The 26,963-nt window shown below is 42.9% G+C and overlaps 1 protein-coding gene across 4 annotated transcripts; it reads left to right on the forward strand.

The window, feature by feature from the left end:
* On the forward strand, positions 1–26,717 carry snx13 (sorting nexin 13). Of its 4 annotated transcripts, none has more exons than XM_050034847.1 (25): positions 1–164; positions 9,552–9,664; positions 9,789–9,891; positions 10,057–10,146; positions 12,464–12,585; positions 13,144–13,262; positions 13,533–13,637; positions 13,773–13,861; positions 14,219–14,302; positions 14,481–14,619; positions 15,028–15,116; positions 15,348–15,447; positions 16,201–16,394; positions 17,610–17,714; positions 17,913–18,083; positions 18,328–18,397; positions 20,132–20,310; positions 20,959–21,066; positions 21,212–21,322; positions 21,450–21,611; positions 21,820–21,891; positions 21,997–22,142; positions 23,014–23,082; positions 23,166–23,278; positions 24,070–26,717. In XM_050034847.1, the coding sequence occupies exons 1-25, from the start codon at positions 153–155 to the stop codon at positions 24,303–24,305; spliced, it is 2,901 nt and encodes a 966-aa protein (XP_049890804.1). In that variant the 5' UTR covers positions 1–152; the 3' UTR covers positions 24,306–26,717. The 4 variants fall into 4 exon arrangements, with proteins under 4 accessions (XP_049890804.1, XP_049890805.1, XP_049890802.1 ...); XM_050034845.1 differs by having other exon boundaries at positions 2–522; XM_050034846.1 differs by having other exon boundaries at positions 3–522; positions 20,168–20,310.
* Positions 26,718–26,963: the final 246 nt, after the last annotated feature.

The raw sequence follows: 26,963 nt of genomic DNA on the forward strand, positions 1-26,963 counted from the left end.
CCGAGACGTAAACCTTGCAAACATGGCGACGCTCCGAAGAGAGTACGGAGATTGGAACTACGACCGTTTTTAACCGACAAAATAACCTCCTCTTCGCATGTTACAATGTGGTGGGGTTAGCCAGAGCCACCGGACGTACAGCCTTTTAGACGATGTTTGCAGAGGTGAGTCAGCGCCGGTGAAACACACGCGCGTGCCGTTAGCGTAGTTTGTTTTCCAGTGATAGGCACGGCTAGTTAGCATGTAGCAGCTAGCGCCTTAGCGTTAGCCCCGCAGGTAAACACTCAGCCTGACAGGGAGAGGAGGGCACACAGCCGCTGTGCTCTCAGGGAGGCTGTCTGCTATAAGTGGCAGTCAGCCCCGGGATTACACAGTTAACGCTAAGATAATACGATGAGCTTTGGATGTCCTCACTGTCAACGCCGTGCTGGAATTAGCTAGACACAGGCAATGTCGGTAGTATGCGTTTAGATTATGAGTAACGTCCCTCAACAACGAATTTCTGCATCACAACAAACACAGGTGAGCTGGGCGTTAGCTGTGTGAACGGATAGAGAAAGAAAGTTACCTACTTGTTTTCAGCAAGGTTGTGGACTACTGCTTACAAACTGTCTTCTCTATATTTAGCTTGCGTTTGTGTTAGTAGCATGCACACTGAGTAACGGCAGCTAACGTTTAATGCCAGGGTGATACGTGTTGTAGCATTTCCTTCTCATCTTACTTTTATTCTAGGGAAAGTCTGACACACAGCTGATCATGAAGATGTTTCCAGTGGCATTCAGTTGCAAGACTGTCAGTCAGAATAGCTCCCTTCACTTGTCCATCACAAACAACTGGCCTAACGCAGGCTTCCCTTAAAATATTAATGGTAAAGTCTTGAGTCCATTGTGATTAGGCTCTGGCTTTGTGATCACTCAGCCTGACAAGCCATTTTTTAGTGTGACTTGAGATGACATTGCAGCATCACGTGAGGCAGTTTCTCAGTGCTGGTTTCCTGATTTTTTTTTACCATAACATCTGTTGACAAGCAAGCAGACTGCACTGTCCTGCTCACCTGAGTGGCAGGTGACCTAGGCACCTCTCCAGCAGTTTAAGTACAGGTTTATCCTCGGTAATAAGGCTTTAGCTGCTACTGCACTACTCTGCATGTCTGCTAGGGAGTACTGATTCCTGTGTTACATGCATGTGCAGTCAGGTGTTAAACTATAGCTTAGTAGCGCTTTGCAAAATGTTGCTCCCTGTTAACCTTTGGCCTGAGGTAAATGATGGACTTGTATTGGAGCATCCTGTGATGAGTTTTGGCTTCACACCAGCTTTGAAGTGTGGTCTTTATTGTGGATGTGAGCTGTAAAGTGAAGTAATGGATAATACAGTAAATGTGATATAAATGGGGCCTGTTCAGTTGTGACCAATGTCATCATTATCATTCAAGAGCCTACGTAGGAGGCTGTTGCCTGTCTGATAATTACAAACCACTGGCTTTACCCATTCAGCTACTCTCAGACTACTTCACTTCCATGTCCGTGTTATAGTTTGCCTTCAGCTATAATTTGCCTTTAGTGTCATTTAATTTTAAAAGCATGTTTGTGCATTAAGTTGTAATACAAATGTCGCTGTTGTGTTATGTCACACTTTCGCACATTCAACAGTCTAATAGAGTTTGGCTGAAGACATTGGCATGGACTTTTTGTCTGTCTGACTGTGATTAAATCCTTTGAGCAAATGGCTCACCCACATTGCTTGATGAATACACCTTTGTCTACTGAGTTAGTTTATTGTCGAGGGACGAGAGTTCATTGTGTGTTCATCCACACAGGCATACAAAGTTATCTCGGTGCTTTTCACCCCTGGCTAAATCTCATTAAGGTGTCTTAATCAAAGCTTGGTAGACATTGAGGCCAGCAGCACACTGACACATCACGCCTCCTTGTCATCTAGCACACCTCTCCCTCCTTCCTTCAGTAAATAGAAGAGGTTGCCCTGCCAAACAGGGTGACAGCTTTCAGAATTAAACCCTGTCCAGACCTGTGTCTTGTGTCCAGATATATCAACAGTGTGTCTAGGTCATGCTGAGAGACTTGTGCCAACAGTTATGATCGGATTCTGCTTCATTATGTATTTGTTTTATGTATTATTTGACGTTAAACCACCACAGCAGCTAACCTTAACAAAACAACAAATTTGAGGCTGCACAGGTGCACTGACGCCTACTACTGCAGAGGCTGGGATTCAATTCCCAGTTGGTGCGCCTCTTGCTTGTTGTGGGGTCCAGTTGGTGGGATGCTGCTGGCCTTGTGATTCCTACTAGTTGGCTGGGATCTTGGGTGAATATCATAGACCTCCAGATAGCTCTCCCCAGAGAAGCTTCTCGTCAGAAAGTGAAAAGAAGCAGCTGGGGACTGGGAGTATGTATCAGAGCAAGCATGTGGCTTATTTCACCCTCCCCAGGCAAACAGTGGAGATAGCAGTGTCAAACTACAGTTCAAGGGAGGTGGCCTGACCAAATTGAACTGAAAATTAGAGGAACAAAGTAGTGTTCAGCCATACAGGTAGGGAGCAGATGGCTACATACCTCACCTAGGCCACAAACATATCTTTTTGGGATGCATATGCTACAGCTGGGAGACAATTCAAAGCAAAAAAACAACGTTAAGTGTCTCAGTAAGGTGTGGGGTCACCTGAACTACCAGAAAAGCATCAGTTGTACTAGATTATGGAAATCTGGAAAGATGACGAGCACCATTTTTTCAAAAGATATTCACTAATTTGGTGCCGATGATGGGGCCTCTAATATGTCCAGTCATTCTGTCAGACTTTTCTTTAACTTGTCATACATGCTACATGTGGTCACGTGTACCTATTACCACCTCAGAAAGTGTAGTGCTTCTTTGTGCAGTCACATGCCTGTTTAGTCACAGCTGGGTCATGGCTAGATGGTAACCTTAGATCTGTGACAATGCTTTGGTCAGGGTCAGGCTAGGTTTAGCCACAAAAAGCACATAGGATTAGGGAAGGTTGAAATGTTCACTTGAAATATGGAACCTGAAACCATGCGGGAGTTTTCGCAAACCTGGGTTTACCATCTAAACATTACCGTACACTTGTCAAGCTGTGATCACATCATCCAGGATGCATTACAGTGCAATGTCTGACATTTTTATCCCTACTGTGCACCTACTGTAAATGGCTGCTATCTCCTGTGTACATATACTCTCACGCACCCCTCGTGTTACATTTTAACTGCTACTTCTGTGTGACCTGAAGTACTCTGCTGGTTTAACATGAGCTTTTCTGTGATTACAAAAGAAGAACATTTTAATCCAATTATCTCAGGGGTTTTTTTTCAGGTTAGAAGTGCTCTGTTCATTATGAGAGTGTTTGCCTGTTGCAGAGTGAATCAGTTGGCCTCGCCTGCTTTCTTGCCATACTTGTTTCTCCACCTAATGTTAATTTAGTTCCGTTAATGATAACTCAAGGCTTGTTAGCAGGGGATTGCACAGCACAGGTTTTGAATTAGCCAGCAGCTATATTTTCCCAGTATATCTGTGCTACTGAGTGTGTTTGTAAGTGTGGGCTGTCAGTGATTTGACAGCAGAGGACTGACCTCCTTCAGATGACAGAGTAGGTTAGACATGATGATGAGGTTTCAGCCAACCGGCCTGTGGATAAGACAGCAAACGAGCCGAGGGTGAATCTTTCAGTCACATTTTGATTAAATTTGTGGCTGTGTTAGTAACAGTATCACAGCCTCACATTTTCTCATTTTTAAGAAACAGGATGACAAGACAACAACAGCTAAATTAATGACAACTTTTCTTCACTGGAACAGTCTCACTTATGCACTCTTCTCATTCTAGAGATTTAATCCCAAAGCTACTATGGTAGCTCTTTGTATTATGGTGGTCTTGGTGGTGGATTAGGCCAGCATGATCAGTCAGCCCCACTCACTTTCTCTCCCTCTGAGGCATTAACCATGGATCTTCCACAGGAGAGCTTTAATGGGCTGAGTTAACCTCTCACCCAATCACCACACTTGTCGAGGCTACAGCTAAGCGTCTGTGGACTTGTGCATAGATCACAAAAATGAGCACCCTTGAGCACTGCAAGCTCTTCCCACACGTGTGCGTCTGTGTATGCACAGTGCAGTATGTGTGTGGTAGCGCGTGGACTTGTTTTTTAAGTTGTGCCAGGATATCTGGGAAACGATAATCTCCAAGACTCTGATACTCTCTGATAAGAGGCTGTGTGTGCATGTCTGAATGTGCCTGGAGTCAAGGACGTCCAGTAGTGGAGGGTTTCACAAAAACTTACCAATCTGTGTGGCAACTTTTTTAAACATTTAGATTATCTGCTGTTGAACTTGCTACTAGACATTGTAAGTTTGTGTTTGACAGAGAAGACAAAGACAGAAACAGGCAGTTGAAATACATTAGCAAAGGAATATAATTTTCTGAATGTATTTTTGTGTTGCAGTGAATATTTCTCCACATGATCCTTGACTATTAACCCAAGCAATAATTTTTATCCTAGAGCTTCCTATCCCTGGTGTTAGGTGATCAGTTGAATGAATTAAAACCACATTTATGTTTCACATGTGCAGACATCTTGTTCAGAGATTCAAAGTATCTTTACGCTCATGTTCATATGTGTCTGTTCAGTCAGCGTGGGTTGCGTAAGAAATTGCCTAGATGTTTAGATGTGTGCGTTCCCGATGGGCTCTGGTGTTAATCACTGGAGCAGATGGTTCGTGTTTAAAACCCCGTGTAAGCTGTAATGACTCAAGAGTGTCGGTTATCGTCTCTCCTACCGAGCCAAGCCTCCACAGCCTCATCGCCCCATCGCACAGCCCCACCGATAGCCTCCACATTCACTGCTGCTCACTGGCACCATTGACGTCAGACCGGACTTGCATTACTCATTTGAACTACATTCAAATATTTTCCCAGTGAATGATTGCATTTGGTAGGATGGACTTGGGCAGTATTTCTTTTAAAGTAATAAAAAGACAAATCACCAAATAAGAAACAATAACCTTTTCTGACGATACTGTTCAAACAAAAGCTGTTGTTTTTTATTTAACTGATATAGGAATTTGCCTCCAGAAAAATGATCTGAACCCTTATATTTGCTCAAACACTTGAAGGAAACACTGCTTACATAAAAAAATAATTCAGCGAGCTCTGACTGTCTCTGGCAGTGTGCTCTTGGATCCTGCTCACCGAGGTCAGTGCTGTTCACTAGAGAGGTTCAGTGAGTAGTCGCTGCTTCAGGTTAATCCACAGTTATGAGACTGTATTATCACACTGTTATCACGCTTGTGTGTGTGTTTATAATACAGTCAACTGTTAGCATGTAGCTAAGGCCTAGGCTGGTGGTTATAATGTGTCGGTGATGACTGCAGCGGGCTGCTGGAAGCTACTGAACCAACAGTGCTGCAACCGCCTTCCCTGTGACTACTGTGTGGGTGAAAGGTAAACAGAGTAGATGTNCTGCTTACATAAAAAAATAATTCAGCGAGCTCTGACTGTCTCTGGCAGTGTGCTCTTGGATCCTGCTCACCGAGGCGAGGCTGCTGCAACCGCCTTCCCTGTGACTACTGTGTGGGTGAAAGGTAAACAGAGTAGATGTGTTACTACAGGTCAAGCTGCTCATTGAGGTTTGTGTGAGAGTCAGCGCGTAAAGTTTGGTTTTCCATGTAAATGGTGACGACATTGTGGCGGCTAAAGGTTTACATAAGATAAGATAGTCAAAGTTTGTGGCAGGGTACTGTGAATAGCATTCCTTTGTATTTCTACCACTGGTAGATCTTCTTTGGCCAGCCCTGTTCTCTTCCCAGAGTCCCAACCCTGCTATTAGTGACTTTGTCCCAGCCAGTTTTGACTTGAGAAAGAGGGGGTTGTCTAGCCAGTTTGGACACATTCTGCAGGAAGGACGCCATTGTGTTCACATGCACTCACTACACTTGGTTATAGTCAGCTTTTTGCAGGAACTGGATTTCTTAAACTTGAGAGATTTAGAGAAACTTGCTTAATACAGCTACATTTCTGCTGGGAGACTTGACTCTGTCCATGTAATGCAGCCTATACTGTATTTTAAACAGGTTTATTAGTAGGGCTAGGAATCACCACAATATTGTCGTGGCACTGAAGTAATGATACAGTGTTATTGAGATTTTAAACACTTTGTGATATGCTGACTATTGGGAGAACATATTGCGATTTATTGCGATTTATTATTTCTTTGCAACTGCAAATATGTCCTCAACGGAAAATAACAGCTGTTTTCAGTCTGTTCATCTCCTCACTTCAGTCATCAAAATGTACCTAATCAACTGAAAAAAAGCAATTGATTTTATTATTCTAGTAGGCGACCAGGAGTTTATTTTGTATTTGCAATACTCAGTCTTTCATTTATAAGACTGAAATTGAAAAATAAGTCTACTTACTTATGCTGTCAATCCAGATGATTCAACATAGATGAAAACCTCTTCAGTCTGCAAAGTCATACACAACTTACGCAATTAAATATGTCACCCTTGTTTCAAAATATTGTAGGTGGTGGGGAAGAGAATTGATTACTGACCACTTAAATGTAAATGAGGATTTTGGCGTACTAATTTCAGCGCATATGTTCTAATATTTCCTGCCCTGCCCTGATTTCTCCCATAACCAGGTTCATAAATGAAGTGACTGTCTGCTGTGCATCATATATTTAAAGGTGTGCTCAATTAATGTAATGACCCATATGTTTAAAATCAGTTCTGCTGTCTTGTCTCAGCCAACACTCTGCCAGGGCTCAGCCTGTCTATTAGGCTAGTTGTTTACAGTGAGTAAGTAAAGTCAGGGTCAGTGGGTCCTCACTGACAGCCATTAGCATCATGTTTTAATTTTCTCAGTGTGCTGTGTAATCAGCTGGTGTGGTGACCCGGGATGTCGCGAGCTGAACTGGAGCCAATCAACTCATTTTTTTAATTGGCTGGTATCAGCTTTATGAAGCCTGATCCGATTGAGATCCTTTGTTCAGTGCTCAGGGTACACCACGAACAATAGTGGCCAGTTTGAATAGCGATATACACACTGTCAGCAAAGCTAGAACAACAGCAACCAGCGTCAAGCAACTAATGTCAGGAATTGTAAATCCAGATCCTGCAGGACTTGAATAGATTTAGCAAGAAGGTACATCTTTAAGGATTGACTTGTGTTTGTAAAATTTTAATTGCAGAACACTTTTTCCTTGCATTAAAGTTAAAGGACTCAAACTATGTGAGATGATAGTAATGTAGTATTTAGGGGTTAAATAGCCTACTGTACACCATATGTCTGTTGAGTTTTATAACGTGATGCACCCTCACATGCAGATTTTTCTTATAGCCAGGATGTCCACGTCATGCTATACCATACTTACCCGTTACCCCACCCACTGTCTTACTATGGGCAGTTTAAATTCTTAAAAACTGTCCCCTGTGGTAGGTTCATGCAACAACCTGTTCAGTGGTTCTTTCTCCTGAATTTGCACGAAGTTGCACACAAATTTCTGTTCTGATCATATTCCTAAGCAGTAGTATGCTCGGCATCGATTCTGTCATGGTCATGCTATACATCGTAAGCTGGCTGGCCCAGTTGGCAGCATGTGTGTCATCCGATTGTCCGTAGCTGGCGGTAGCAGAGCGAACAATGTCTCAGTGTCCTGAGGAAGCTCTGTCTGTCCTTATCTGGCTCCATCGGTGGAGCTGCTTATCTAAGGAACTCTAGTATGAATGTAGGGCAGCCGAAGATCATCACTGCTGATCATCATGGTGTGTGTCTATCTGATGGCTCCTGGTCAGAGTGTGAGCTTTATACGGTGTGTGACTCTGCGAGCGTTTTTCACATTCAATCACCGTTGTGTAGATAACTGCAATTTTCACATTACTGCGTGACTGTATATTGTAGTACTTTGCTAAGGTTTGCATGGCCTGGTTTCATTAGTCCAGCTTGCACTTGCTGGGGCGGTTAAGTTTGTGGAGCTCTGCGGCAGGCTCATCCTTCACGTAACAACCCCCACTATGCATACACACTTACACACTGTGGAGCCTACTGAGACTGGGTTTTTCAGGCCGATACAGATATTAATATCTGGAAGAAAAGTTTCTGCTGTTTTTATAATTGCAGTGATTACATCTGTAGCATCGGCAGGGTTCCTGTGGATCCTTAAAAGGCACTGAATTCATTCATTCAAAACAAGGTTATTACTTTGTTTGAATATGTTTTAAATCAAATTTTCAAAATCTTAAAGACGCTAGGACACAGGAAGTAGAATTTTCAGAATATTTTTTCTTCTTGCTGTACATTGTAAAATCTCAAAACTGGTAACATCTGCTTCTTTATTTTAAAACTTATTTTATTATTTTAAAAGTAATTTAGCAAGTGCCTTTCACATTAACGTAATGCAGATTAGAATAGTGGAACCAACAAGACAAACACTTTGCTTCTGGCCGCGAGGCTCAGAGAAGAGGATTCAATGGAAATTGGCTAGTTGACCAAGATTTTGTGGCGTGGCTGAAACTGGTACAAGGCAATGCATGCAGGGATTGGCGTATTCATGCAAAACATTTTTAAAACCCGGCACAATGTGAACCAAGGCGGTGGAATCCCCCATGCAGAGTGAGAAACACATAATTGACAAGAAAACCTGCCAACAAATGCCAGGTATTTCCCACTTTTGTTCTGATTGTGCCTTCGCCACAACACAAAAACATATAATAATTGGCAAAATTGGCCCGAACACTAAGTAATTGATGTTTTATGTTTTACTTTTCTTCAGTTTTGAATATTATAAAAATTCCAGTGTGGCTTTAAATTGTCTGAATCTGCAGGAACCCCAATTGACATAGTATGAATAACTTCTAGAGTAGCTTGTGGAGAACTGGGACACAGAGCTGCTAGCTGGAAACGAGAGCTTGGTTTCCTGCACTGACAATAACAGGAAAACCATAGGATGTGACACACAAGTATGCACAGACACACACACAACACACACATAGTCTATCTTTGATACTCTTTAACAATACAACACCCCACAGTGTGTGTCTTTTTAAATAATCTTTTCCTGTCCCGACATCTAAAGTGTGGAGTTGGTTGATGTCATTGCACAGCACAATTGTCTGATCATCTGATTTAGTGTGTATCAGAGTGCTGCTAATTTGAACAATGAATTGAGCAGCAGTCAAGTTCAGTTTCATGTTGGGAATTGATGATTGATTTATGTGGGGGATTTTATAGCAAATCAAAATAGGAAACACAGGACTGTTTACGCTGTACAGTAAAGAAACACCAGACACAAATAGTGCTATTGTAAAAACCTTAATCACAGGAACATGAATAAATTAGATACATTTGAAGTGTCGTCTTCGTCTGTCATAAGTACGTCAGTGATAGAAGATTTAAATGACTTGATCAGGTAGTACTGAGGGAGTCTTTCTTCTGACTAACTCTAATGATTTCTAAGCAGGTTAACGTATACGCTGAATTGAATCAAGTATTTAGCCTGTGTTCTGTTTTTGTGTGTTTCAGGCCAGTCTGTCCATCTGGGGATGGGGGGGTCTTGGAGTCGTGCTGTTCCTCGTCACCTTTGGACCCTTTGCCATATTCTACCTGGCCTTTTATATCTTCTGCTTCATTGGAGGGTGAGCAGGAAGACCTGTAATACATCCATCATGTCTTCACATAAGCGTTCTCTCTCACTTCAACCACAACACCTGATGGATCAGTTTTTTTAGCTGCTCTCTCATTCTCACTTCTGTTTTCCAGGGGCTTTGCGGTCACGCTGCTTTATGGAAAGATCAACTCAGAGAAACACCTAGAAAAGTGCGAGCACTCTTACCTGCCACCCACGCAAATTGGTATACTAAAGGTAAAAGCACGCCTGAGCACACACACATTTTGACCTCGCCTTCACAAACAAATTAATTAGTTGTGAATCAGGCTCTGTCGTTGACTAAGTCTGCTCGCCAGTTACCCTGCAGATTATTAAAGCTTTCATCGATTTCATTTCTGTGCATTGTTTTGTCTCCATCAGACGTTAGATGAGATGAAGCTGGAGATCAAGCCTCCGAAGATTGACAGGAGACTGACGGGCTCCAGTTTCATAGATGAACCACTACAACAGGTGTGTGTGCGACGTGTCTTTGTGTTGAGTATTTGACCTCCTGTGCTTTTGGCACGTGTCACCAGCAACATGTTTGCACCTTTGACAATGAGAACGATCAAGATTAAATCAGATATCACACATGACCGATGTTCTTTGTCTATAATGCTTTTGATACATTCCCTTGTAGGTATTTCTTTCCCTTCATATGGTACTGTCAGCTCAGCAAAAACTCCAGATTATTAGGTACACCTTGCTAAAACTAATGCAGTTCTGCAATAAACCCTGTGGTTATGAAGATATAAATTACAGGTGCAAATGTCACAAATCATGGACCCTCGGTACATCTTGCATTAAATGGGGTTTGGTTGATCAGATTTCATTCAGAGTCTTTGACCACATAAAAGTCCCAGGTGTAAATGACTCCAAACCCCTCTGGAGCTGGTCAGGGCCACATGGTGACCACATTGAACATAAATGTAAATGCAATAGCTTTTTCAATCTGTGCACAACAACTGCATGGGTGGATATACATAATTCAGTGTGGCTGTTCCAAACCAGGGAGGTAGCAGTGGCTCCTGCTCACCTCACGCCGACGCTGCGTGGCGCATGGTGGTCTCTCTCTCGCTCGTCTGATGCTAAAACCGGGTGTCTCCCTCATCTATAATGTATTTTTAGTGTCAGTCACTGTCTTTACAGTCAGGTAGGCCTGTTTCATCCTCGTGCACCTCGCTGTTGCCTTCTAAATCCTCCTGACTGGAATATTTCTGTCTCCGCCGGGCGTAAGTCTGTAGGGGATCATGCTTTTGGTTGTGTGTGTGAGCGTGTGATCCGTCCGTCCGCGGCTAATCTCAGTGATTCATAATTGTTGAAAAACCTGTTTCATTGACGGTTTATACCGTCATTGACTGCTTATTCATTACTCCTCTCAACCAGGTTCACAGGAAGTGCCCCGGGCTTTGAAGACAATTTTCCCACAAACTTAAATGGCAAAAGAGACATTCGTAAATCAGTGAATACCTTTTTTGACTTCCTCTGTCCACTCATGAGGAAGCATGGCTGAGTGATTGCTCATTAAAAGCATCAGCACTTATGATAATGGGACAACAGCTAAGGAGAGAAGCCGACAGAAGATAACAGGAGGATTATGACCTGGCGACAAGTACTAACACTCCAGACATTTTGGACACCAGCCCACTTTAGTCCCCGTCTGATCCATCAGCTGGCCCAGGTCAGGAACTTCACGGCCTCGAGCCAGAGAGTAGTCATCACTGTCAAACGCTGCATACCTAAAGCCCTAAAGCCTCAGTGTCTTCCGTTCACAGGAAGTTGCTTCCTTGTCTTTTGTGTCATTGGATTTGTTTTCAGCAGGATGTGTGTTACTTAAATCATGAAAGCCTTCAATGCTGTACATATTTGCCCATCTAAACCTTATCAGACATACTGTCCAGAAAAGAAACTGACAAACACTCCTAACAGAAAGTGGAACTGAAAGTTTCTGTACTGTTACACTGCACCAAAGCTCTTCTCATCATGTGGCTTCAGTAAAAGGCCATTGCAGGGCTGGAATGTCATGTTTTTTCACTCTCTGTCCGTCAGTCTGCCGGTAATTGACTCAGAATCTTTTTCAGCTTAACACGTTCACAAATAGATCCTTTAAATGATGGTCAGGCTGTCTGTCGGTGTTGCACACAGGGAAGATGAGCAACAGTTTGTGTTTCCACCCTATCCCGTGGTTACAACACTTCCAGTAGTAGCATGTTTTAGCATGTTCTCAGTAAAGCGGCGTGGCCGGCAGAGTTAAGTGCAGACACAGCAGTTTGTGACGGTCAGATGACACTGACTGCTCCACTATGGTGCTTCTGTTCTCCCTTCCTCCCTGCAAATGCACACTAATCACTTCAGCAGCACGTGAACTTTGAGATCTTGCACAGCTTAACGTGACATCATGTAAACCTGTGTCATGCTCTCTGAAAAGACATTTATGGTCTTGATGTTTCTGGCACATTCTCTTCCTCTTTTCTCTTTTGCACAATAGCAGCCTGTACTTACAGCTAGACTGTTTCATGTTTGCTTGATTTAATCATACTACACAGCTCTATCCCTACTGTATGCATCCGAGTACAATTAAATGATTAAATTACCCAGGTTTCCCGGGACCTAATAGCCCAGTAATCAGTTCTACTAGACACTGACTATCAACAGATTTAATTGTGTTTTATAAAGATTTACTTAATCATCTAGGACTCAAATCTTTTGCTGCATTTAATTAACCCGCTCCTCAATCCCTCTCTTCGCACATTGTTTTTACTAAAAAAATATTTTGTTGTCTCTGTAGGTGATCCAGTTTGCACTGAGAGATTATATCCAGTACTGGTACTACACTCTGAGCGAGGATGAGTCCTTCTTACTGGAGATCAGGCAGACGCTGCAGAATGCCCTCGTCCAGTTTTCTACACGGTACAAAACACACACACACGTTTTCTGTCCTGATATTGAATGTTGTATACCAGGACTGTCAGACACACAGCCCACTGGCCAGAACCAGCCTGCCAAACGGCCCAATCTGGTCCCCTGGATGACTTTGCACACCTAATATTGTTGCATTTGTCAAGGTCAAGAGGTGTCAGGTTTCATGAGCAACTTCATGTAAAACGCTGTCTTGGAGGCTTTTCTACCCTGACCAGAATACACTTCTTTGAAAAACTAAGGAATACTTTTTGTGGTCGTATTTAAAGATATTGAAGGTTGTGCAAAATATTGTCAATCAGCAGATTCAGTACAAAATAATCCATATCAGACTTCTTCCTTAAAACAGTAATAGTCGAACACTATAGTGATAACATTGCCAAAACCATAGATTTGTAAATGGTTTGTAACCAGCGAGATCAATTGTCTGGGCTCTTTGTGGCCCACGAAATAAAATTAGTTTGACACCCCTGTTTTATACAAAGCAAATGTTCTGTGTTTCTTATATTTTAAATTTTCTGACTTATTCCTGTGTGTTCATGTGCCAAGGTCCAAAGAGGTGGACTGGCAGCCTTACTTCACCACTCGCCTGGTGGACGACTTTGCCACCCATTTACGTGTCTTTAGAAAAGCCCAGGATCGCCTCCTCGACAGAGAGGACAAGCAAAGTAAGTATAGACATTCACAGACATGCTCACAGTATGCATCAGTATGTTTGACGTGTCTCCTGAGTTGATTTATCTTGTCTTTGACACTGATAATGATGATGTAGTTCTGAGCGTAATGAGCTTGGTGATCTTTTGGTGGACTGCACAATAAGACTTGATTGCAACTGTGGTGCAGAAAAATTGCTTCATAAAGTTTTTGATGAAGTCAGATAATGAGGCTTTAGACATTAGCGGTGATGATGACAATGACGAAGAGCGATGTCTGAACAGGGGACATAACAGAGGAGCTGGTGGACTCCTTCTTTGAGGCCGAGGTGGAGATGGAGAGGAAGATTTGTCGAGACGTAGTGTGCACTTCACACAAAGATGAAGAAGGTAAACACGCTTCTGTAATGCATCTCGCCTCACAGTTCACACTACCATGAAGAACGTATCACACAAATGTGTTGCTGTTGGAATGCTGTAACTAATAAAAACTAAACACATGCTGTTTGTGTGTGTGTGTGTCAGGTTTTCTTCGGGACTTGTGTGAGTTGCTTCTGTATCTGTTACTACCTCCTGGAGATTTCCACAACAAGAACATGAGATACTTTTTAAGGGTAAGTGCACACACACACAAACACGAAATCTCACTCTCACTTACACAGTCTGTCAAACGATCACAACACATGTGACCTTATTGGTCCGAGATGCAAATATGAGGCGCGAAATCTCATATTCAGTCACACAATATGTCGTACAACCTGTGTTGTTAATTTATCACAGTTGAGCTGCCGGCTTAATGCTGCCACTTTGGCTGCTGTCCAGCCATGAGTATTATTTTCCAACAGCAGGCTCCCAGATAGACTGAAGTGCCGCACCAGACCATGTGAAGCCATCTTTGTAGTGTAAATTGTTGTGAGTGAACCTAAAAATCCTCTGTGGTTTATTATTATTATTGTTTTGGGGTTTTTTAGGAAGTGTTGGCGCGTGGTGTGCTACTTCCTCTGATCAACCAGCTTAGTGACCCAGACTACATCAACCAGTTTGTCATCTGGATGGTGAGAGCTGACACTGACATCCACACTTCCTACATATCAGCCACTGTTTTAGCTTTTTGTGGAAAAGATATCAAAACTATTCAAGAAACAATCAAGAAAGCAAATGAAATACAACAGGAACAGCTTGGGGGCCTGGTACATGTGTTGTGGATATGTAAATGGATGTGATTTTGTACAGATACGGGACTCCAGCTGCAACTATGAAGCCTTTATGAACATCCTGAAACTGACAGACAAGCCTGCAGAGCTGGAAGCCGTTAAGGACAAGGTGCTGGAGGAGCTTCAGTACCTCCGCTCCCTGGACACAGCCGGAGATGGTGGGCACTCACCTTTTCTTACTGACATACAGACACACACACACATGAAACTAATTGGCCCTGCGAGTTAGGCTTTGGTGGTATCAAGGCATTATTGTATACCAGTGTTATAGAAATCGAAGTCAATCGAATCAATTTTTCTGTTTAATAAGGTGTGAGAATATTTCCTCTCTCGACGTGAGCTTGTGGAACGTCGCGAACTCACCTCTGAAACATATTTCCCAGCTAAAATTAAAGATAGACTTTTATCTCCAGCAACTCCGCTTTTATTCATTTATTTATTTTACACAAATAACAGTCATATACTGTAGAGAAAATAGATACCGCCCAATGTGAGTAGGAAGACACAAAGCCCAAATGTAAAAACGCACTGTTTTCATCTCCTCCCTTGATGTCTCTGTCCTTTAGACATCAATGTAATCAAGAACCAGATTAACAGTCTTCTGTTTGTGAAGAAGGTGTGTGAGACCAGGATCCAGAGGCTGCACTCTGGCAAGGTGAGAGACTGCAGCACAACATTATAGTATTAACACCAGAAGATCCACTACAGACATACAGTACAGTAATTGTTGCTGCGATGATAAAACATTGTCTTTAAGTACCGGCTGCTGTTGCTTTAAGTCAGTTTGTTGGTTAAGTTGTATCTTTTGGAGTCAGCCAGACTAAGAATACAGTTTTATCAGCTCTGCTTTGTTTATCAGACTTTATCTCTTCCCTGTGTTGTGTAGGAGGTGGATGCCTTGAAGCTGGCAGCCAACTTTGGCAAGCTGTGTGTTATCCCATTGGATCACATCCTCATCCACAACATAGCCCTGCAGTTCTTCATGGGTAATTCTCAACACGCATCATCACACAAACCACGGATGCCAAACGTCACTGTCGTCATCCCGAGGCCTTAATCCTGAACATTTCTGTTAATCATCTTTATAATCCACAACTTATTCCATTTCTCTAGAATTCATAACCCCAACCTGTCTCGTCATTAGGCGCACTCCTTTTCAGTCCCACACGACCTCGCCAGAGACTTTAAAGGTCACCTCACTTTACAGATCAGATTACGATAGAACGTGTTTTTTGTGTGTGTGCACAAACTAGGAGTCGAGCCAAATTGTGTCAGCTACAAGAGTCTACAGCCTAAACTACACGGTTGGTTCTGTCATTGGAAAAGTTATGTAAAATATGTTTAGATCACCAAAACCTAATTAACTTAATTGTAACTGACCAAAGTTAAAAAAAAAAAAGTGGAAGAAGGAAAGCCACAGTATCATAACCTTCATGTCTTATTTTCATATTAACCAGATGAGTTAACGAAGATTGTGATAGTGAATCTTNAAAAAAAAAAAAGTGGAAGAAGGAAAGCCACAGTATCATAACCTTCATGTCTTATTTTCATATTAACCAGATGAGTTAACGAAGATTGTGATAGTGAATCTTTAGTTACAAGGTAACTCGAAACCACGAGCAGCCAGAGTGCTAAATGTTAAAGTCACTGGCTTGCTTACTATGTATGTATGTGTAAACAAAGTGCTACAGTTGACAGACAGCCACTTTGACACAACTCTTGTGTGTCTGTTGATCCAGACTTCATGCAGGCAGCGGGGGCCCAGGCAGAGCTGTTCTTCTGGCTCACTGTGGAGGGCTACAGGGTGACGGCTCAGCAGCAACTTGAGGCCATGCAGGGCTGGCAGAGAGACGGCAAGAAGCAGCCCAGCGCCACCAAGGGGCTGCTGAAGGCCGCTGCACTGGGTGTCTATGAACAATACCTCTCAGACAAGGTGAGCGGCGTGTAGAGACCACATGTTTCAAGTCAAAAATAATTTCAGTCAGAAAGGACATGAACACTTAGAGACCCACCACAGATCCTTTGTTGTCTCTTTTGGGGGGTGATGGAATATTTAGGGGGAGTAAGAAGGTCAACAGCACACGCCGCATAGAAGTGGGAGACATCATCTGAAAGCTGGGAGCCTGAAGATTAAGCACTGTGTGTCAAGTTTAGTGTAGTTATAAATCTATAATGATCATCATGTTGTCTTTACAAGGGCTGAGAACATTATGAAGGAAGTATCTGATAGCCATCCCCATGTCCAATTATGTCAAACATTTTGGGGTTGATACTATTGGGTACACAGATTTTGAGAATAAATACAAATGGTGAAAAATCCCCCCAAAAAAACAACACATAAAGACAACATGACCTTTGAGAGCACCACAGAAAAATTAATGCTGTGCTTTCGTATCAAAAACTTGTGTCATTTGGAGATTTCTGGAAGAATTGTATATTTCAGCAATTAGATGGTGAGCACTTTTGTTCTGGATACTGCTGAGAAACCCACTTATTGTCAGTATGCCAACAAAAGCCATACATAGTCTGAATGCCCAAGGTCTCTATTTTGTGGTTGCAAAGTCTCATGAGGCTGTGATTATCCTAAAGCTCACAATAGGCCATTTTATACATTGAGGTCAAGTTTCAAAAATGGTCTCACTACAATGAAATGGCTACTATGAGAATACATATCATCACACATTAATATAATTAGGCTCACTGAATTCAGAAGAGTCTAAGCTCTTTGGTCATACCTAAGACACCCTAAGACACTCTTGAGGTGAGAGGCCAAGGGACCATGAGTAGAGTTATTAAACACCTTTACGGTTAAGGTAGCATGACATTGTTGGTACCAGTGGATGCCTTAGGTTGTCTAGTTTCACATGATACCACATTGTGCTAGCTCCAAAAATGAGGGCACCACAGCCTCTTAAATACAGTAATGTCGGCCAGTATCACCAGTGGTCCTGTGGGTCTTTTAGGGCTAACAGTAAAAAAATGTTTTGGTCTCTCTGGGGATCTGAAGGTACTTATATCCTGTGATTTCTCAGTAAATTACAAACAAATTCTCTTGCTTTACAGCACTGCTTTCTGTAGCCTGTGTGGTGGTATATCTTGACAAAGTATCTTCCAACTCTGTCTTCCTTTTTTTCCCCTTCCACAACAGGCATCTCCAAGGGTGCAGGTAGACGAGGCGTCCATAACAGCACTAGGGGAGAGGCTACAGAAAGACGACCCCACGCCAGAGATATTCGATGATATCCAGAGAAATGTACTAAGTCTTTTCTTCACAGTTTTATCTGAATATCAGAGAATTTTATGAATCATTCCAAGATTTTATTTTTACTTATTCGAATAGCTTTCTGTGTCTTGTGTTTGCAAAAAACAAACTTTCTAATCTTTTTCAATGTGCTGTCGTGCCTCTGTTTTCCACCCGTTAACTAATTGTTTCGCACATATTTGTCCCCAGGTGTATGACATGATGCTACGCGATGAGCGCTACTACCCCTCCTTCAAGCAGAGTCCTCTCTACGTCCGCATGCTAGCAGAGCTGGACATGTTGAAAGAGCCAAGCTACCGGGGGTCTGATGACGGCGATGGAGAATCTTTCAATGGCTCTCCCACAGGAAGCATAAATCTGGTAAGTCTTCTTTACTTCCTGTTGCAGGGCTGAGAAAAATGCTGATGTGATGACATGTCCAGCAATGTTTTTGTGAGTCTTCATCAGTGCTGAGTTTGTTACTCAAAAAAAGCCAGCTTCCATGGCCACAGAGGGCTGACGTTTAGTGGGGTGAATGTCCACTAGCTACGTGCTGTTGATCAGAGTTTGTGTTAATGATAGCAAACTGTGTAGTTAAATGGTAACTTGTTTCTTGTGGTTTCAGTCTTTGGACGACCTGTCCAACTCCTGCCATGATGACTCTATGCACCTACATGCCTTCATCTCTGACACAGGTACACACACACACACACACACACACACACACACACACACACAAAATCTTAAATACACTCCACTGGTGAGCGTTATTGCCACAAAGTCTAAAGGCCCAGACACACCAAACCAACTTCAGAGAACTAGCGATGGCAAAAGCCCCCTGCTGCGTTACCTCACACCACCTGTGTCTCAGCCAGACTTCAGCTGACGGCCAACCAGCACATACGTTCTGTGCTTGCGTTAGAGGAAATAACTCCCCACACCAGCAGACAGCGGCCATTTGTAATCGTCTTTCAAAAAGTGAAATCAGAAGACTGTCTTGGCGCTAGTTAGCAAATTAGCGCATTAAGAACACAATGTAGTGTTGAAAGAAGCTTATTATCAGTGCACCAATGACACAATAACACAAACCATCATGAAATGTTTCTGCTCAATGGCTAAAGAAAAGCAATCTCACCTTATGTACCAAGTTTGTTCCGCTCTCACTCCCTCTTGACTTTAGCTCTTTGTTTACTTTCCTCATTTCCTTTTCTCTCCTTGTGCGCTGAGTTGAACTTCCAATGTGAGAGATTTTATTCACCAGTGGCTCCACTGTTGCCGACACCGATTCTTCATTCTGAATCAGCGAAAAAAAGCAGACTAGCACCGACAAGGGCCACCAGTGTTGGACACACTGCAGCGACGAGGGCCACGGATACTCTCCGATGGCCTAACATTGACCGACAGCAGACTGTTGGCTTGGTGTGTCAGGGCCTCAAAAGCTTAAAGGTAGGATCTGGAGGATTTTCAGACAAAACAAAATATAGACATATACAAATGAAATCCTGCTTAATCATCACCTATGGGCTTCTACTCATGTGTGGTGGTGACTCTGTTTGCAGAGCTCCTGCCCTTTAACTGTATTTTGATGTTTTTGTGAGCTCGGACCGCTTCTGGGCAGAGATTTCCCCAGCCAATGAGAGAGCGCAGATGCCGTGCCCGAGCGTGTCCAAGCGTGCACCAGCGTGAGCCTTGCCTGAACCTCTTCTGTGAAGCCTTCTTCCGTACCTCCGGGCTCCGTACACCCGGGAGAGTTGAGCCTGATAGGAGGGGCCAAATTTGAATGTGTGTTTACAAACAGCAACTGGAAAATCCTCCAGACCCTACCTTTAAGGCTGTGTGTTCTCTTTAAATTACTTTGGCACTTTGTTGTTTGATATTAACAACTTTTTGATGCAGGGTTCATGGATAATTCATTAAGGTTTTTAATTTAGATTCTGGCAACTTGTGTATGCATGTCAGGTTTAAAAACATATTTAACTTTCACTTGTGGGCTTTGGCTGTTGTAACAGTTTATGTTGAGAGTCTGTGAAATTGTTGTGTATATCAGGTATCTGTTAGCCCCTGTGTGTCCCTCCCTGCATGTGTGTTCTTTCAACTTTTCACCTCCTGGCTCCATTCAACCATGTCTGCTGTGTCACTTCATACTGTTCCAGTATTCTTTATTTCTTTCATTTTATCACCTTCACTGTTTTTATGTTCTTCCTTTTTCTCCCTCCCTTACCTTTCCTGTCATTCTGTCATTTTTTCCCTCCCTTTTATCTCATTTCCACACCCTCTGCTCTGCATTCTTTCTTTTGCTTGCTTGTACTTCCCCAACACACTTTGAACCTGCACATACTTTTCTTTCCTGTCCCATCTTTCTTTTCTGCTTTCATCCACCCTCCTCATCCTCCATTCCCCTTTATGGATGTATTGCCCGGCGGGGGTAGCTGACGCTTGTCTCCCCGGCTTCTGGGGTGCTGCAGGGGTTTGCAACGACCATGGTAAGACCTACGCGCTGTACGCCATCACCGTGTTTAGACGCAACCATGATGGCAGTGAGGACTGCTGGAAGACGTATCGCCGCTACTCAGACTTCCACGACTTCCATATGAGGATCACTGAACAGGTGTGTGTGTGTGTGAGAGATATGATGTTAGTGTTAAATGTTGAAGTGGGGTTGTTTGAGGTACTTATCCATTCAATGCATTATTTGTTGTCAGACAGCGCTTTCTGACAAGCAACTGAAGCTGTAATATTGCTCTCTTCAATGCCCCCAGACTCCTTTGACAGAAAATGTAATCTTACCTCGGAGAACACGGAAGTTTCTGGTCTACCACTGCCTTGATAAGCTAGTTAGTTTGTGTTATTGAGCGACTTTTGGGTCTGAACTAATGTGGCGTCCACAGCAGTACATTGCTTAGCTTCTTTGCCGTTTAGAAGGTTAGAGGAATATAGCTAAGTTGGAAGATTGATAACACACAAATGTCAAAGAGGGTTCAGTCACAAAGAAGCACATTTGGCAGGCTGGGGGGTTTATATGTAGCAGTGTCATCATGCAGAAACCTGCAACAGATCACGTGGGAAAACATTTTTAAGGGGGCTTGCGATAATAGCATTTTGATACTTAAAAAAAATTGGAATTTGAATACATATGGAAGACTACAAAATCAAAACAGAATAATGGAGTCACCCTGTAAGATTAGCGTTAAAATGTATAGCAACTTGTCATGAGCTTGTTGATCGCCGTCTTAATGTTGCTTATGTTCTGTCGTAGTTTGAGAACCTGACGTCGATCCTCAAGCTGCCAGGGAAGAAGACCTTCAACAACATGGACAGAGACTTCTTGGAGAAGAGAAAAAAAGACCTCAATGCTTACCTACAGGTAATTGTTTTTTCCCACGTTAAGTTTGGAAATTGTGTCAATAAAAATGCATGAGGACCCTGTGAAGACTGCCTTTATTGCTTTGCATCATTTTATTTTGCATCATAGTGTATATGAATAACGTGTATGTGTGTGTGTGTTCTAGTTGCTGCTGAACCCAGAGATGGTGAAGGCCTGTCCAACTCTGATTCCTTATGTCTATGACTTCCTCGAGAACAAGGCCTACAGCAAGGGCAAGGGAGAGTTTGCACGCAAGGTCATTACATTATTTCCAACAAAGAATAAGTGTTCAAGTGTTATTTATTTACTGCCAAAAACAAATTACTCATTTGACTGTTTTTTTTTTAATTCATGTTGTCCTTTTTGTTTTCTTCCCCCATCAGATAGACACATTTGTAAATCCTCTGAGGAGCTCCATGAGAAACGTGTCCAACGCTGTGAAGGCCCTGCCAGACAGTCTGGCTGAGGGCATGACCAAGGTCTCTGATAACATGGGCCGCATGTCAGAGAGACTGGGTCAGGACATCAAACAGTCCATACTCAAGGTAACACCATCATATAGAGTATGTATTTGTTTGTATTTGTTTTCTAATGAAAAGAAAGGAAAGAAAAGCGGTTAACTAGTTATGTTTTGGGTTAATTTTTATTTTATTCCTTTTCTGTTTGATATAGTTTGTTAGCTTTGAAACTAATCACTGGGCTGTGGTCATAATGATTGGACTTCTGACTATCCAGTGTCTTCTGTTTTTCCAGGTGCCTCCACTCCTCCCTAAGACTGACATCGACCCCGAACACTGTCGAGTCTCCGCTCAGCTCGATGACAATGTGAGTCAGCGGGCATGCTGGGAGCTGCGTGTTTATTTTATTTTTTCATTTCCTTATGATTTTAATTATTTAAATGGTTTGAAGTTCATTCATTTGTTTGCCCAGGTGGATGATAACATCCCTCTGAGGGTAATGCTGCTACTGATGGACGAAGTGTTTGACCTGAAGGAGAAAAACCAGTGGCTGCGCAGAAACATTAAGAACCTGCTGCAGCAGCTCATCAGGGCCACATATGGAGACACCATCAACAGGTCAGAGAAACAAAATACACCTGGCAGATAGGCTTGTGCCGGTTTAAAAATTTTCCAACCGGTTTGATTTAAAGCCAAATATCTAACCGAACCGATATATCAAATTATATACCTAATTTTACCACTGGGGGTCGCATTTGAGCTATTTTTCCCAATAAAAGCCCATTATTGGTGTAATGCGCTTCCAATCCACTAGGTGGCAGTAATGCTGTATTAACCGCCAATACACACAAGGTTACACAAGAAGAAGAAGAAGCAGAAGGACACCAAGACGTTAGGGCAAAGACGGTGGATAAACCAGTAATAATAGTAGTAATAGTACAGTATAATATATACTGTATAGTACAGTATTACTCCAGTATCTTTGGTTAGGGCAACAAACTGAATGACTGCTGACTCCCTCGCACTTTTCCCTGCCCCCAATGAAATTTGATCTCTGGCAGCAGCAGCAGACAGCTGAGCGGAGCTGCAGAGTCCCTCTGCAGCCTCTGAGACAAACTAAACGAAACACTTGTAGGCTCCTCCACTTCATTTATAAACAAACATAAACCTTATTAAGTTGTCATAATGCATGTTACAATGCAAGATAAGTTGAATATAGTCCCTTTACACGCCGCTGATGTGAAAAGCTATATTTCAGATGAAACATCTCATGACCTAAGATGCACAGTCAGAACCAGTTCCACCTGAGCAAATGGCACCATGGGATTAAAGTTCTCGGATCACAGGATGTTTGTACACACCTAAACTGCTCACGAGTACACCTATCAGTGCTTCAGAAAGTCGCTCAGGAGTCTTGTACACAACACAAAGAGCAGTAAATAGCGTCACACGGAGCACAGCCTGAATCATCTTTCCTTTATCTCTGTAGAAAAATTGTGGATCATGTGGACTACTTGACCTCACCTGAGCAGGTCGCAGACTACGTCAAGAAGTTCAGGTAACCCCTCCCCTTTTCTTTCAGATAACTCTGATTGAGCAGAGGAAGTATGATTAACCCTCATTGGGTCTGTCTCCGTACAGGGATTCCTACTGGCCCAACGGTATCCTGGCTGAGACACCGCCCCGTCGGGACAAGAGCATCCGCATGAGGACGCGAATAGCTGCCAAGACTAGTCTGCTGGGCATCATGCCAGGTAAGAACATGCACACTTTTTGGGACTGTCTCATCCTGTTCAGGCGTAAATCTAAAGGGCTGTATTTGAGCCAGCAGAACAGTAGGGCTGGGTATCGATACCAGTAGAGGACTTCATTTGATACCCATAATGTGAATGCAGTGGCGTGTAGCATAGCCATACATCCCAACGTTTTGGTGGCATCTCGGCACGCTAATACACTGTGTTCAAATTTACAACACCACAGACTGTGGATTGTAACTGCTTCTGTGAGAGAGTGAGCTTTGCCCAGGTGACAGTTGGTAAGAGTCCACCAGCACATACAGTGACAGCACCAAGTTAGCATGACATGGCTAACGTTACCTAATGTTCTTAACGGGTTTAACGATAGCGAGAAGCTGTTTCAGTGTTGGGTGAGTTTATTGGGACTGTCGAATGGCTCTGTGTTGGATGTGAGCCACTGCTGCTGTGTTAGCTTATGCTAATCGGTCAGACTCTCAGGCTCTGGTGACGGCAGCAACAGAAAGTTTGCTTATATGGTGGGGAAGTCATGACAGACAGCTCAAAAAGCATCGAATGCAGGTATTGTTGGAGTGGAGAAGTTTCGATACTACTTGGTACTGAGTTATTCAGTCAATACCTTAAGTTATTGAGTACCGATACCCAGCCTTACAGAACAGGAAGAAGACACACAGGAAGCTTGTCATATTTACAGTGTTGAGCTCCAATGTCTGTATCAGCAAAAATGAACCCCCTGCGTCCTTGAGAGACTGTGCACACTCCTAACCTCTATATTTCTCTCCCTCCACCAGACGAGCTGAAGCACATCATCGGAGCAGACACCACAAGAAAGGGCATACTCCGCGTCTTTGACATGTTTCAGTACCAACCCATGAACCGTCGGCTAGTCTACGTTTTCCTGGAGGGCTTCTTGGAGACAATGTTCCCCCAGTACAAATTCCCCGAGCTCTTTGTCAAGCTACACTCCCGCTCACCACGCATCCACAGATATAGCCAGAAACTCAAATCCTCCTCCCTCAAGAGGTGACAGGAGAGGTCAGAGGCAGCGGGACATGGGCCGACCGGACACACACAGACTTGAGAGCTAAGAGTGAGAGTCGGGGGGCGGGGCTTTGACGTGAACATCGAGGTATGTGTGTGATTTCTGCCCTTCCACTTCCCTCACACGCTCTTTTCAATAAAAACACTCCAATTCTCCAGCTGATTATTTCTTTCAAGACAGAACTGAAGGACGAACAAGACGCACTCTGCCCTCCTCTCACTCTGTGACACACACACACACACCTGCGCAAACACAAATCCTGTAACTTGCACCAAGACTGGACACAGCAGTCTTTTCTTTTAGTTCAGATATTTTCCTCCTCCTTTTTGGACTTTTTAGTTGTGTTTAGCTTTACCCTGGGCCAATCAATGCTGCTTTCTCCTGGTCCAGAGAGCAGACCACAGATACTGTATTGTTTTTAAACTGCAGGAGTAGATAGCATAGACCCACACCTTGCCTTACCTTCCCGCTTCTGTCTTTCGGCCAGCACTCTTCACCATCTCAGTGACCTGGCCGCTCAGCTGTAGTCAAACTTACCCTCATGCTGTAGACATGTTATCTGCAAAAGCTGCACACTTGTGAACAATATTTTGTTTTCATAGCAACCAAATATGTCAATAGCACTGGGTTAAAAAGGCGCTGTTTTTAAAATGTGACTGAACAAGTATGGGTCGAGAGAGATGATTTAGATTTTTATTGCTTTTTTTTTTTTTTTTTTTTTTCCAGCCTCAGTGCCTCTCTTGAGACACGATTTCTTTTTCTTTCCTTTATCATCTGTACCACCCATGATCCTCAAAGAATAGATCCACGTCCCCTTTAATGCTACTGTCATAACCTGTGATGACCAAAGCTCATGCTGTTCCATACATGTGTGTGCACTGGTTTGATGTCGGGATACTCTGAACATTACTGTGCTTCATATCCTTAATCATGTGAGGAAAGAGAGCGCAGAGTCGACCTTTAAAAGGTGAGGCTGTGAGGACACACTGAAGTGTGATACAGTTGTGGGAGGCTCAGCTCTGGCTGTGCGAGTGCACTATCAAAGAATGTACTCTCTGGTCTAGTGTATTTGGCTCGTGTAGAATTTTGTGTGAATGGGTGTGTGTATGTTTGTGTGTGTGTGTGTTTAGCACGAAGATGCAACCCTCTTCATTCAGAAACTGTGCCAGTGTGAGCTAGTGAACCAGCCTTAACTATATACAGTATATACTGACCAAGAGACGCACGCTAGAGGTAGCTCTCCTTCACTCGACTGAACGTTACAAGGAAATCAAGATAGAGATATGGAGATATATCCCTAATCACTTTTATCCAGAGAAAAAGTCTTTAATTTTGTGCAATATTTTTTTCTTTAATGCATGTGCATTTTGAATCATTGTATACTGAAAACTAGTAATTCATATTGTTTTAATAGTAGAGAACGTTAAAGACGCTTCCCCAGAAATGTCTTCTTGTCCCAACAACTTAACATTCCGTTGTTGTAAAAGTACAATGTTTATTTTACAGACTTGTTTTATAAGTCTGAGATATTTTTTTTGTTTTGTTTTTAATGTGTGGGGGGGTATTTTACACTTATCCTTCACACACTCATACAGACTGTGTTTTGTGGGTATGGACTGGGCAGTGGTCGGGGGTTTTCTGTGTCGCAGCCCGATAATTAGCTCATTGGGCTACAGCTAGTTCAGAGGCGGGCTCAAACAACTGCTTCTTTTTAACTCATAAGTGGCGTTTTATGCATCTAAGCCTGTTCTGTTTAGTGTGAACAGATCTATGTTGTTAACTGACAGCTCGAGGGACCGCCCCATCTCTCCCCTCCTGTCCAAAAGGCTCACATGAGAGCCATGTTGTGGCCAATGGAATCACTGCTAACGAGCACTTACCGTAGCAACTGTGGGAGGGCCTCTCCCATTGGCTGGATGGAGCCCCATTCTGCTGCAGTCATTGGATGGAACTCCCTCGTCTGCTTTGATTTGCTTGCACTGAGCAGCCCTGGTGGACTCTGATTGGCTGAGTAGGAGGACATGAACTGGAGCTGCTTACTGGGAAGTGAATATTTTGTTTGTTCCCGCGTCTACGGAGGTGTCACTTCTAATTTTCTGCACATCTCTCCATACAGGAAGGCTTGTCGTTTTTTTTTAACCCCCAGTATTTATGAATCTATGATAATGAAAATTGTGCATATCTGTGTACAGTATGTGTTAATAGTGTGCCTAAATGTACTGTCAACTCTATTTTCATATTTTTCTTTAACCTAAAAAAAAAATCAATCAGAATGTCATGATCATTTTATGCGACTGAAAATGACTTTAGGGTGTTTTTTTGCATCATGCTTATCAAACTCTTCCTTGTGAGCGATTGTGCTCAGATCAGTATAACACTAATAAAAGGTAACTCAGACTAACTGACCCAGTGTGTGTTTGCTGTCTTCAGTGTGTTTACTTTCTGCATATGTGGTTTGTAAAGATCTGCAGGTTGTGTGTGATTACTGTGATGAAAATGATGTGTGGAAATTTGTTCAGCAGACAAAAGCACCTCATAAAAGACAGACCAATAACTGATGTAAGATAATCTCCTGACTCCCTGCTGTCTACAGTGCAGTCTGTGAGTATTTGTACAGTGAAACACTTTGACTTGTGTTGGACG

The sequence above is a fragment of the Epinephelus moara genome, chromosome 22, assembly GCF_006386435.1.
Source record: "Epinephelus moara isolate mb chromosome 22, YSFRI_EMoa_1.0, whole genome shotgun sequence".
NCBI lineage: Eukaryota > Metazoa > Chordata > Actinopteri > Perciformes > Serranidae > Epinephelus > Epinephelus moara.

Bases quoted from the DNA above. Each gene is read 5' to 3' on its own strand.
- snx13 (XM_050034845.1), top strand. From the start codon at position 475: ATGAGTAACGTCCCTCAACAACGAATTTCTGCATCACAACAAACACAG. The intron at 9,665-9,788 runs GTGAGCAGGAAG...TCTGTTTTCCAG, and splicing joins ATCTTCTGCTTCATTGGAGG to GGGCTTTGCGGTCACGCTGC. The intron at 14,303-14,480 runs GTGAGAGCTGAC...GATTTTGTACAG, and splicing joins ACCAGTTTGTCATCTGGATG to ATACGGGACTCCAGCTGCAA.